At 38.9% G+C, this 13577-nt stretch overlaps 1 protein-coding gene across 1 annotated transcript; it reads left to right on the top strand.

The window, feature by feature from the left end:
* Positions 1–444: 444 nt before the first annotated feature.
* On the top strand, positions 445–12869 carry LOC121295032 (cytochrome P450 1A1-like). Its single transcript, XM_041219314.1, has 7 exons — positions 445–592; positions 4992–5888; positions 6232–6358; positions 9923–10012; positions 10350–10473; positions 10583–10669; positions 11215–12869. The coding sequence occupies exons 2-7, from the start codon at positions 5049–5051 to the stop codon at positions 11522–11524; spliced, it is 1578 nt and encodes a 525-aa protein (XP_041075248.1). The 5' UTR covers positions 445–592; positions 4992–5048; the 3' UTR covers positions 11525–12869.
* Positions 12870–13577: the final 708 nt, after the last annotated feature.

Below are 13577 nucleotides of genomic sequence, written 5' to 3'. Positions count from 1 at the left end.
CACATTGCTGTGGAAGATAGCTGATATATACACAGACACAATAGCTGTGCTTTATCTACCTGCTGTTGAAATGTTCTTAATGGCGCTAATCATGTCGATACTCTTCTGTCTCAGTCGTGACTAACGTAGCTAAAAGCTTGCTTATTTATGTACTCTTCTGTTTGTTTATTTAATATTCTTTCTTTTTAAACTTGTCACCCTTTAACATTCTTTGCAGAGTTTTCTTCTTCTGTTCTCTTTTGTTTTGTGTTGAAATAGTTGGAATAGCATTGGTTTACCGTCTCTTCGCTGCTCCCTTTTATTGTGTTTAATTAGCCTTCCTAATGTTAAAATCGCACCGCAGGGTGTGTGTGTGCAGTGGAAGGTGCTGTGAAGAGCAGCCACGTGACAGAGAGGACTGACCAATGCGGGCGCTCAGAACTCTATAAAAGAAACGGTCTTCTCATCTTCATAGTCTTGCGGTGTTGAAAACGTAAAGCAAGTATCAGACTGATAGGCTTGCCTAGTCACCGATTACTGTATACACTGTGTGACACGACTGATCACACTGCCAAGGCTGGGATCAAACCCAACGGCTTAGCAAATTGACAAGGTAATTATGCCTTTTGCTTGTATTTTAATCAGTATATTTTTTTGTTAATTTTGCATTTATAAAAATAATAGAGTAGACTACAGCAGATTTTAAGGAATAAATACAAATATCTACATTGCAGTGGTTTGTACTGAAGTCATGCAATTTAGTTGCTTATAAACTCCTACAAAAACACTGTAAAATCATATATTGTAGATTACAAATGCATTACCCAATATGCATGAAGCCATATAAAGTATGGTATTTTACAAAATATATTACAACATTAACGAAATCAATATACATTATAATGTATTAATCGGCATGTGCCTTTTTACAATACTGTGCCATCAGAAGCAGTGTAGTCTACGGTCATACCTACAGTATGACTTTTTGACAGTGATAAGTATTGGTAAAACTATGAAAATGCATTTTATAAAACTTAAAAACAAACTTAATAGATACATTAAGAAATATTTTAACTACTCGATTTGTTGTATGAGGAACTACATATTTTGCAATTTTAGATGAAGTCTTGACTTCTAATCTATGATTGAGCTTTTGAAGTTATGGTGAATCGTTTGTAATTTATTATTCAGCCTGCAGGGTTATCAAATGCTACAGCCGATTCGGCGCTTTATTCGTGTCGGGGCAGGTGGTTGTAATTTGTAACTCGTGCTGTTGAGATCCAAATGGTTTGTACAGTGTTTTATACGCGCTGTTAATCTGCTAGTGTTGTAGACTGAGATCTGGAATCGCACTGGTTATGGCGCAACAGTCTTTGTCATTGTCGGCTGTATTCCTCGATACCGCAAGGTTTTATTACAGCTAGGGGTTTGAAAGCTGCATGGTTTAATAGTGCATTAGATAGCACTGACTGGGTGCTTCTGAGACTCCAGTTGCCTATATGCCCGATATGTGCAACAGGCAACAAAAATACAATGCAATAAAAAACAGAAAGAAACTAGATGAAATCACAACTTCCTTGGGAACTAGGGTGGCATATTCTGCGCGAACTAAATGACACCCGACCACTCTATCCAAACACACACATGCGCTCCAGTGCATTGCGCATTGTTGAGCGGGTTGCTCATACAGTGCCAGGCAGCTCCAGTGCTTTTGTGCATTGCTGAGAGGGTTGTTCATATAGTGCAAGGTGCAGCTGGGTCCCATAGAATGTACACTTAGCACACTGAAGCAGGATTGCAGCATTGCGTTTGGAAGGGGTTAAGATTCCTGGTTCGTGTACTACCGAAGATACTACACATTGAAGTATGGGGTGCCATGTGTAAAAAAAGCGTTAATATTTTAGTCTTTTTTTCCAGATTTAACATAAATCTTGTATTTTTTCTCCAGATTTTAAATGTTGTGAAAATAAATAAATATGTTTTTTAAATGTGTACATTCAGATATAATTTATAAATATTAATTTAGCAAGTTTTCAACAATTAAATGCTAAATCTTTATTTTTAAAATTAAGTCTTTATTTTCTTATTAAATATTTATTTTGAGAATCAAGATTTAGCAGTTCGCAAATAAATCTGGATTTTCTAAAATAAATATTTAACTAAATCTTAAATTTCTTAACAAGATTTAACATTTAGCTAGATATTTAACTGGCCAGCTAAATCTCTAAAAAAAAAAAAAAAAAAAAAAAAAAAAAAAAATTAGCTAAATATTTAACTAAATCTTATATCTCTTTACAATGTTTAACATTTAGTTAAATATTTCAATAAATCTTAAATCTCTTAACAAAATTTAATATTTAGCTAAATATTTAACTGGCCAGTTAATTCTGGAGTTTGTATTATAGGAAAAACCTCAGAATGGAGTGTGGTAACCAGCGGTGTACCACAGGGATCAGTATTAGGTCCTCTGCTATTCCTAATCTACATTAATGATTTAGATTCTGGTATAGTAAGCAAACTTGTTAAATTTGCAGACGACACAAAAGTAGGAGGAGTGGCAAACACTGTTGCAGCAGCAAAGGTCATTCAAAATGATCTAGACAAGATTCAGAACTGGGCAGATACATGGCAAATGACATTTAATAGAGAAAAGTGTAAGGTACTGCACGCAGGAAATAAAAATGTACATTATAAATATCATATGGGAGATATTGAAATTGGAGAAGGAATCTATGAAAAAGACCTAGGAGTTTTTGTTGACTCAGAAATGTCTTCATCTAGACAATGTGGGGAAGCTATAAAAAAGGCTAACAAGATGCTCGGATACATTGTGAAAAGTGTTGAATTTAAATCAAGGGAAGTAATGTTAAAACTATACAATGCACTAGTAAGACCTCATCTTGAATATTGTGTTCAGTTCTGGTCACCTCGCTATAAAAAAGATATTGCTGCTCTAGAAAGAGTGCAAAGAAGAGCGACCAGAATTATTCCGGGCTTAAAAGGCATGTCATATGCAGACAGGCTAAAAGAATTGAATCTGTTCAGTCTTGAACAAAGAAGACTACGTGGCGACCTAATTCAAGCATTCAAAATTCTAAAAGGTATTGACAGTGTCGACCCAAGGGACTTTTTCAGCCTGAAAAAAGAAACAAGGACCAGGGGTCACAAATGGAGTTTAGAAAAAGGGGCATTCAGAACAGAAAATAGGAGACACTTTTTTACACAGAGAATTGTGAGGGTCTGGAATCAACTCCCCAGTAATGTTGTTGAAGCTGACACCCTGGGATCCTTCAAGAAGCTGCTTGATGAGATTTTGGGATCAATAAGCTACTAACAACCAAACGAGCAAGATGGGCCGAATGGCCTCCTCTCGTTTGTAAACTTTCTTATGTTCTTATGTTCTTATGTATGCAAATGAGCTCCGTCTGCTTTGTGCTTACGTCAGCAATTTAGGAGGGGCGGGCGAAATATCCATGGTTGATTCCAATGAGTTACATTAAATTATCGAGCGTGCAGATGCTGCTGGAGTAGTAACTGCACGCTCGATAATTTAAAGGCCACATAAGAACATAAGAAAGTTTATAAATGAGAGGAGGCCATTCAGCCCATCTTGCTCGTTTGGTTGTTAGTAGCATATTGATCCCAGAATCTCATCAAGCAGCTTCTTGAAGGATCCCAGGGTGTCAGCTTCAACAACATTACTGGGGAGTTGATTCCATACCCTCACTATTCTCTGTGTAAAAAAGTGCCTCCCATTTTCTGTTCTGAATGCCCCTTTGTCTAATCTCCATTTGTGACCCCTGGTCCTTGTTTCTTTTTTCAGGTTGAAAAAGTCCCTTGGGTCGACACTGTCAATACCTTTTAGTATTCTGAATGCTTGAATCCGGTCGCCACGTAGTCTTCTTTGTTCAAGACTGAACAGATTCAATTCTCTTTTTTTTGTGCCACCATACACAGCGATTTTGTCGTCCAGTGAGAGAGGCAGAAGGAGTACTAGCGGTTTTATGAGCTTGTGCAACTCTTGCTTTGAAAAACAGTTAATGTAAATGGGGGTGCGGGTTTTACACACACACAGCATATGGACTACAGTAGCATATACCAAATGAAAATCCTAGCAGTTCGGGGTACAAGGATTATGTATGAGAAGTGTAGTGAAAGCAATTGAGACAGAGAATAACCGAAACACATTAAGAGAAATATTAATTAAAGGGGTTTATTATTTTGGTGTGGACCTAAATCTTGATCCTCAAAATATTATATATATATCTATATATATATATATATATTATATATATATATATATAAATATATATATATATATATATATATATATTTTAATATATAAAGATTTTGCATTTAAATGTTGAAAACTTGCAAAGTATTAAGATTTATAAGTTCTATCTGAATGTACACATTTTTAAAAAAAAAGTATTTATTTTCACAATATTTATAAATCTGGGAAAAAGACAAGTTCAAATATTAATGCTTTTTTTACACATGGCACCCCATCTTGAAGAGGCAGGCTGTCTACAGTAGTGATGACTAGGCATGATAATTATACAGAGGGCAACATAGAGTGCTGGGCATCAGTAAAGATAGGTTGTTATTAATATAGGGCATGCGTTTATATATTAATGTATATGCAAATTACAGGGTGTGTCAATGTGACCAGGGGAGTGTCTAATGAAGCCATGTGTGTGTGCATCCAGTGTGTAATAGAATTTGGGGATCTTTGGAAAATCAAGAGCTGATTTTAAATGGCAGTTTTGTGCCAGTCTTGTACACCTCTGCAAATTAATTAACAATATACAGACAAGTTCCTGAAATATAAATATTACTATTCAAATACTTTTTTTTCTTGATGAAATGTGTGTGCGTGTATAGTGCTATGGCCAGTTGTTACAAATGCTGTCTCTTTATCAATGCACACAAAGGCTGTTTCTTTATTGCAAGGAAAAGTCTCCCATGTCCGCACCTTACTAAGAACGGCTGTATTTTGTTTGTATAAACAGATATCTGAGCTCTGAGACCCGTGTGCTGCATTTAAAATCCTTTCAAAAGGAAAAACAATGGCGCTCATATCTCTACCCATCCTTGGGCCCATCTTGGTATCCGAGAGCCTGATCGCCGTGGCAACGTTGTGCGCAGTCTACCTGCTGCTGCGGCTCTTGCGCACGGAGATCCCACAGGGTCTGCGCAGACCCCCCGGTCCCACACCCCTACCCCTGATCGGAAATGTGTTGGAGCTGGGAGGCAACCCCCACCTCAGCCTGACGAAGATGAGCCAGCGCTATGGAGACATCATGCAAATCCAGATTGGCACCCGGCCCGTGGTGGTGTTGAGCGGGAACGAGACAGTGCAACAGGCTCTCATCAAGCAAGGGGATGACTTTGCTGGACGGCCCGACCTCCATAGTTTCCAGTACATCTCTAACGGCAAGAGCTTGACCTTCAGCAGAGACCATGCTGGGGTGTGGCGAGCCCGGCGCAAGCTGGCACAGAATGCCCTTCGCTCTTTCTCCACCGTTGAAAGCCCGACCAGCAGCTACTCCTGCATGCTTGAGGAGCACATCTCCCTGGAGGCGGAATACTTGGTGAAGCAGCTCTCTAGGGTCACGGAAGCTGATGGGAGTTTTGACCCTTTCCGCCACATTGTGGTCTCGGTGGCCAACGTCATCTGTGCTATGTGCTTCGGCAGGCGCTACAGCCACGACGACCAGGAGTTGGTAAATCTGGTGAATCTGACCGACGAGTTCGGGCGTGTGATTGCCAGCGGCAATCCCGCCGACTTCATCCCTGCTCTGCGCATCCTGCCCAACCGCAACATGCGTGCTTTCATCGCCATCAACAACAGATTCAACACCTTTGTCCAGAAAATTGTGACAGACCATTACCGCTCCTTCGACAAGGTAAGGGCTGTGCATGTGAGTAGTTGTGCTGCCTGTGAAATACGCTGGTTATGCTATACTCTAGAATACTGTAGTGTTTTGAGCATGGTAGTTTCACATTGAGAACATTACCATAGTGTTGAGAACTGAGAACTGAGAACAATTATTAGGATCTATTTAAGATTTCTACCTCCTAAAGAGTACTGTTAAGTCACAGATGCAAAATTAGAATTCCATAATCACACTCAGATCTCAGTCATTGAAATCAACTAAGCCTTTAAATCAATTAAACCATTAAAACCATTAAAACCATTAAAACCATTAGCCATGATGTTCATCACTGTTCTGTTTCTCTCATCTCCAGAGCAACATTCGTGACATCACTGACTCACTGATTGAGCATTGCCAGGACAAGAAGGTGGACGAGAACGCCAACATGCAGATCTCTGACGAGAAAATTGTGTCTATTGTTAATGACCTTTTTGGAGCAGGTGAGTTTTTCCATTTATTATTATTATTATTATTATTATTATTATTATTATTATTATTATTATTATTATTTATTTGGCAGATACCTGTATCCAAGATGACTTACAGGTGTTACAGGGCAGTACAGATATACGATGCAAGATTGATATTTAAATACAGTTTAGTTTACAGTAAGTGCAAATAATACTACTAAAATACAATATAAAATAGGATGCAACAAGTTAGGATTACAACAGATTATATCTACAGTGACATTAGTAGTGGAAGGATAGTGCATCAGCTGAGGATGCAGGAATGTGGTGCCTAAGCCAGGGAAGTGCAGTGCATAGAAAAAGGGGCACAATCAAGATAATTGAACCATTTGATCATCTTGATCATTGGACCACATTCTACAACGAGGACTATCTGTATAGACGGGATGGACTGCATTTAAATAACAAGGGAACTAGTCTACTCGGAGAAAAGATCCTCGAGCAGGTTCGGAAGCATTTAAACTAGAAAGGAAGGGGGGAGAAATCAACAAAAAAACAGAAGGGAGACCGCATCAAAACAAGAACAACAACTCAGGTAAGACAACCATTAAATGTATTTATCTAAATGCTAGAAGTATCAGAAACAAAATTCTAGAACTTGAAGCTACTGCACTAACAGGTAACTATGATGTGATAGGTGTTACAGAAACGTGGTTATCTGAGAGTGATGGGGATGAATATAATATTTGTGGGTATACACTGTATAGGAAAGACAGGCAGGACAGAAGAGGAGGAGGGGTAGCGCTATACATAAGAAACAGTCTTGAAGCCCAGGTGTTAAACCTGGACAAAGAAAATAAAACCGAATCAATATGGGTCAGAATAACAGACAAAAATTCAAAAGGCATAATAATAGGAGCATGCTATAGACCGCCAGATTCAGACGGTGAGCACAATAATCTGTTATACAATGACATTAGAAATGTGTGTAGCAAAGGAGAAGCCATACTAATGGGGGATTTCAACTTCCCCCAAATAAAATGGGAAAACCCGGTGGGTAGCGCGAAGGATGAAATAGAAATGGTGGAAATGACAAATGACTGCTTCCTAACACAATTTGTGAAGGCACCCACTAGAGGGGAGGCATGCCTTGATTTAGTCTTTTCAAATAACGAAGATAGAATAACTAAAACAGAGGTCAGAGAACCACTGGCAAACTCAGACCACAACATGGTCTCATTTGAAGTGTTTTTTAAATCCCCAAAAGTAAAGACTAAAGCTAAGGTTTACAATTTTAGAAAAGCAAACTATGAAGGCATGAAACAGAGACTAACAGAAGTAGATTGGAGTAAAATAGAGAAAACACCCACAGAAGAAGGATGGTTGTTCTTCAAAAATGTAGTACTAGAGGCGCAAAACAATTACATCCCTAAAGTAGACAAATCTAAATGTAAAACTAAATTGCCAAAATGGTTTAATAGATCAATTAAAAAAAATATTCAGCGAAAAAAGGCACTTTACAGAGCATTAAAAAAGGACCAAAAAGAAAGTACACAGAAAGAGTACACGGAACTGCAAACGCAAGTCAAAAAGGAAGTTAGAAAGGCCAAGAGAGAAATAGAAATGAACATTGCTAAGGGAGCTAAAACCAATTCCAAAATGTTTTTCCAATATTACAACAGCAAGAGAACATTCAAAGAGGAGATTAAATGTTTAAGAGATACAAATGGCAAAATCGTAGAGGAAGAAAAAAAAATAGCAAATATGTTAAATGATTACTTTTCACAAGTTTTTACAAAGGAAGATACTGACAACATGCCCCACATGTCATCCAGTTCCTATCCAGTTTTAAATAACTTTAGCATAACTGAGGCAGAAGTGTTAAAGGGACTAGGAGCTCTTAAAATAAACAAATCCCCTGGGCCGGATGAGATCCTCCCAGTAGTACTCAAAGAAATGAAAGAAGTAATTTACAAACCGCTAACCAAGATCATGCAGCAGTCTCTTGACACAGGGGTGGTACCGACAGACTGGAAAATTGCAAACGTAATACCGATCCACAAAAAGGGAAACAAAACTGAACCAGGTAACTACAGACCAGTAAGCCTGACTTCTATTATATGCAAACTTATGGAAACTATAATAAGATCCAAAATGGAAAATTACCTATATGGTAACAGGGTACTGGGAGACAGTCAACATGGTTTTAGGAAAGGGAGATCGTGCCTAACTAACTTGCTTGATTTTTTTGAGGATGCAACATCGATAATGGATAATTGCAAAGCATATGACATGGTTTATTTAGATTTCCAGAAAGCTTTTGACAAAGTCCCGCACAAAAGATTAATTCTCAAACTGAACGCAGTTGGAATTCAAGGAAACACATGTACATGGATTAGGGAGTGGTTAACATGTAGAAAACAGAAAGTACTGATTAGAGGAAAAACCTCAGAATGGAGTGTGGTAACCAGCGGTGTACCACAGGGATCAGTATTAGGTCCTCTGCTATTCCTAATCTACATTAATGATTTAGATTCTGGTATAGTAAGCAAACTTGTTAAATTTGCAGACGACACAAAAGTAGGAGGAGTGGCAAACACTGTTGCAGCAGCAAAGGTCATTCAAAATGATCTAGACAAGATTCAGAACTGGGCAGACACATGGCAAATGACATTTAATAGAGAAAAGTGTAAGGTACTGCACGCAGGAAATAAAAATGTACATTATAAATATCATATGGGAGATATTGAAATTGGAGAAGGAATCTATGAAAAAGACCTAGGAGTTTTTGTTGACTCAGAAATGCCTTCATCTAGGCAATGTGGGGAAGCTATAAAAAAGGCTAACAAGATGCTCGGATACATTGTGAAAAGTGTTGAATTTAAATCAAGGGAAGTAATGTTAAAACTGTACAATGCACTTGTAAGACCTCATCTTGAATATTGTGTGCAGTTCTGGTCACCTCGCTATAAAAAAGATATTGCTGCTCTAGAAAGAGTGCAAAGAAGAGCGACCAGAATTATTCCGGGCTTAAAAGGCATGTCATATGCAGACAGGCTAAAAGAATTGAATCTGTTCAGTCTTGAACAAAGAAGACTACGTGGCGACCTAATTCAAGCATTCAAAATTCTAAAAGGTATTGACAGTGTCGACCCAAGGGACTTTTTCAGCCTGAAAAAAGAAACAAGGACCAGGGGTCACAAATGGAGTTTAGAAAAAGGGGCATTCAGAACAGAAAATAGGAGACACTTTTTTACACAGAGAATTGTGAGGGTCTGGAATCAACTCCCCAGTAATGTTGTTGAAGCTGACACCCTGGGATCCTTCAAGAAGCTGCTTGATGAGATTTTGGGATCAATAAGCTACTAACAACCAAACGAGCAAGATGGGCCGAATGGCCTCCTCTCGTTTGTAAACTTTCTTATGTTCTTATGTTCTTATGTTCTTATTTGTTCAAACATGCTATCGTAAAAAATCCTTAGTAATGACCTGCTTTTGGTGTTCACTTCCCTGTGCTTCAGTACATCTCAGCACATATCAGGTTGTTATGTGTTCCATGAGCTGACCTGGTACCCGTTATGACTTAATTTACAGGCTTTGATACAATCAGCACTGCTCTATCCTGGTGCTTAATCTACTTGGTGTCCCATCCTGATGTCCAGAACAAGATCCACCAGGTATTAGGTAAGTCTATCTAGCACTGCATTTTTTTGTGTACATAATAACAAAATAGCAACACATTAAGGCCACAAAGCAACCTCCCAGTCCCTTGTCTTTAACCAGTAGGCCACAAGGCAGCTTTCTCAATCGTTTAGCTCTAACCACTAGATCAAACTGCCTCCATCCTAGTCCAACAGCTCTAACCACTAGACCACACTGCCTCCTTCCCAGTCCCTCAGCTCTAACCACTAGACCACACTGCCTCCCAGTCCCTCACCTCTAACCTCTAGACCACACTGCCTCCCAGTCCCTCACCTCTAACCACTAGGCCACAATCCATTTGCTTTATCTTCCTGTGCAGATGAGCATGTGGGCAGGGAGCGGAGCCCCAGGCTCTCTGATAAACCCAGCCTGCCATATGTAGAGGCCTTCATCCTGGAGACCTTCCGCCACTCCTCCTTCTTCCCCTTCACCATCCCTCACTGGTAAGTCCCACTCTGCTAATTCTTTCAGTTCATCCCATTTCCCCCTGGCAGATAGGGCTGTGTGTTGTGAACACATGTTCTAAAAGTGCTGGTTTTTTCCTCATTTCAGCACGACGAAGGACACGGCTCTCAATGGGTTTTACATTCCCAAGGACACGTGTGTCTTCGTGAACCAGTGGCAGGTCAACCACGATCCGTACGTACCTTACCAAAATCTCCCATGCTTTCTTCAATCTTTTTGAAGCAGGTACATTTCTACAATGAAACGTATTGTAACTAATTATATAAACCTCACATCATGCAAGATGATCAAATGTGCAGCTATGGTCAAACTTTTGCATCACCCTACAGAATTAACAAATGTTGCTTCATAAAGCCATGTTGCATATCACTTAATAGTTTTCCATATGCTTAATGAAAAACAGATAAATTAAAATAATCAACATGTCAAATCTAATAAAATACTATTTGAAATATTAAAATTAAATATTATGGCTTCTGCTAGTCTTTTGCAATATCATTTAGTTATTTCTTTGACTGCATTATATTAAATAAAATATCTAAATTATGTTCATATAATTTGTTATAGATTGTGACAATCCTAAAATTCTAGATGATGCAAAACCTTTGCCCATTAACTGTAGACCCATACAGTGCAACGGTGTTTATTTAGCTGCTGTGCCAAGCTAAGAGAGAGGTTCTTTTGAAGTGATACTAACCTGCATTTGCGTATTTCCTCAGGAGTCTGTGGAAGGATCCCTCCACCTTCTCTCCAGAGCGCTTCCTGAATGCAGAGAGCACCGGTATCAACACGGTTGAGTCGGAGAAGGTCATGCTGTTCGGGCTGGGGAAGCGGCGCTGCATTGGTGAGTTTATCGGCCGCAGTGAAGTCTTCCTCTTCCTGGCTGTGCTCCTGCAGCAGCTGGAGTTTCGCAGCCTGCCTGGCCAGAAGCTGGACCTCACCCCTGAGTACGGACTCACAATGAAGCACAAACGATGCCAACTCAGTGCCTCCCTGCGCTACCGCCACAGAGCCGACTCCGAGGAGTGAGAGTCTGCCCTCCACAGAAACACAGCACCATGCATGCCAGGGACACCGATCCGCTGCTCCACTCTCCTCAGGACTTCGGCTAGCTTCTCTGTTAAGTTTTCTGTGCCTTTTACAATTAACTTTTGAGCCTAATGATCAATGTTTTTTGCAACTTTTCTCAAGGTGGGGAATGGGAGGAACCCAACAGACAGATTATGTTTTTAAAAACATAGTTTTTCTTCTTTAACAGAGCTAGTGGCTAACCATTGGAAAACTTAACCTCCAAGTACAAACATTGGTAACTGGTCTAAATGGTCATGACTTCAATATTTGGTTGAAAAGTCCTGTTAGAGTGTATCAGGCAATATTATGCATTTGTTGACAGATTCTTATCAGTTGGGATATATGCTGTAATGTTTATCAGCTAGGCAGTTTTTCATTGTGCAATGCACCGCGGTTATTTCTACTTGCTGCTTGAGTTTTAAAGGGGGAAGTGGGGTCCAGTGAAAGCAAGATCAGTCTGAGCCATGGAGTTAGCAAATCTCAAACATGTAAAAGCTGTTTTACCTGGCTTTAACTTACTTACCTTTACCTTTTTGAGCTCAACTGGCTAGATAACCAGTGTCCAACTCCAGAAGTTCACGCAGAACCAATCTTTTTTTACACCTTTCTGTTTCCCAGACATTACTACCTGTACTTGCAGCCACGTTGTCTGAGCCATTATGAAAACAAGGATCCAGTTAATTGCCAAACAGCTGAAATAACTCTCTGGGTGAAGTATATTATACACCCAATAAGCTTACTGTTTGAATTAGAAGTGCCTTTGGATTGGGTCAGTTGTGTTGGACAGCTCATGCCCAGTTATCACATAACCCCAGGATTCTGTATACTAAGCGACTTCTTAGGGGTAGCTTGCCTGAGTTTAATAAGATTGCTTGAGTTTAATAAGACTGCAAACATCCATTTTTAAAAACAAACTCTAGCACCAGTCAATAAACACAACAAAACACTGTCAATGGCCTGCAGATTGAACACTCTACCTGCAGATTTATGTCAACAGAAACCCTCAATAGAATTACAGCCTTATTATGCATAGTTGGGTGTACACTGTTTCTTATAATTCTCAGAAAGAAATCTGTCATTTTGTAATTTAAACATGTACATGAAGGATGTTGTTGAACAGATCATGAATTCAGTTTTTATTTTTTAACTGTTCAAGCTGTTTTAATCTATTTGTCAGATGTATCTGTATGTAACAAGCTATTTTCACATTGTTGGTATTTTTAAATGTATCCCGAGAGAACACTTGTCTAATTGTGTACATATTTAATCTCTATGAGATAATAAAAAGCTATTGGATGTATAACTCATTGTCTCCTTTTTTGTTTTATTAATGCAAGTCAGTTAGTATGTAATTTCCATGAGCAAACCTGGTTATTCCTAGGGTCAATAAAGCAACATGGGAGGTAGGGCTTTTTCTTACAGAGCTCCTAAATTATGGAATGCTCTGCCTTTGTTTGTCAGGGAAGCTGGGGTCATTACAGTTTTCAAGTCAAGATTAAAAACGCACTTTTATAAAATGGCTTTCTTATCTTAGTGGGTTTTAATGTAACTTTAAAATTGCTGCTTTGTATTATGTGTATACTGTTATTTAAATGGTCTGACTGTGGCAGTTGTATGTGTGACATGCTATACAAATATATTGTGGTTTGTTCTTTTTTCTGCAATGTACTGTAAAAATGTACTTAAAATGAATTCTATACTGCACATGGAACCAGTGTAAAGAGGCAAAAACGGTATTAGGCTCACTTTTCCTGGTTTTAGTCAGAATTCTAGCGGTGGTATTCTAAACAAGCTGCAAGCAGGAACCACATGTTTTGGGACACCATAAGAAAGTGTATTACAATAATCATAAGAACATAAGAACATAAGAAAGTTTACAAACGAGAGGAGGCCATTCAGCCCATCTTGCTCGTTTGGTTGTTAGTAGCTTATTGATCCCAAAATCTCATCAAGCAGCTTCTTGAAGGATCCCAGGGTGTCAGCTTCAACAACATTACTGGGGAGTTGATTC

This window comes from Polyodon spathula, chromosome 19 (assembly GCF_017654505.1).
Source record: "Polyodon spathula isolate WHYD16114869_AA chromosome 19, ASM1765450v1, whole genome shotgun sequence".
Taxonomy (NCBI): domain Eukaryota; kingdom Metazoa; phylum Chordata; class Actinopteri; order Acipenseriformes; family Polyodontidae; genus Polyodon; species Polyodon spathula.
This window is presented reverse-complemented; position numbering and strand designations above follow the sequence as displayed.

What these genes read in the sequence shown, in the direction of transcription:
- LOC121295032 (XM_041219314.1), top strand. Translation starts at nt 5,049, where the DNA reads ATGGCGCTCATATCTCTACCCATCCTTGGGCCCATCTTGGTATCCGAG. An exon ending in ATTACCGCTCCTTCGACAAG is followed by an intron (nt 5,889 to 6,231) that starts GTAAGGGCTGTG and finishes TCTCATCTCCAG; the next exon opens with AGCAACATTCGTGACATCAC. An exon ending in CCCTTCACCATCCCTCACTG is followed by an intron (nt 10,474 to 10,582) that starts GTAAGTCCCACT and finishes TCCTCATTTCAG; the next exon opens with CACGACGAAGGACACGGCTC.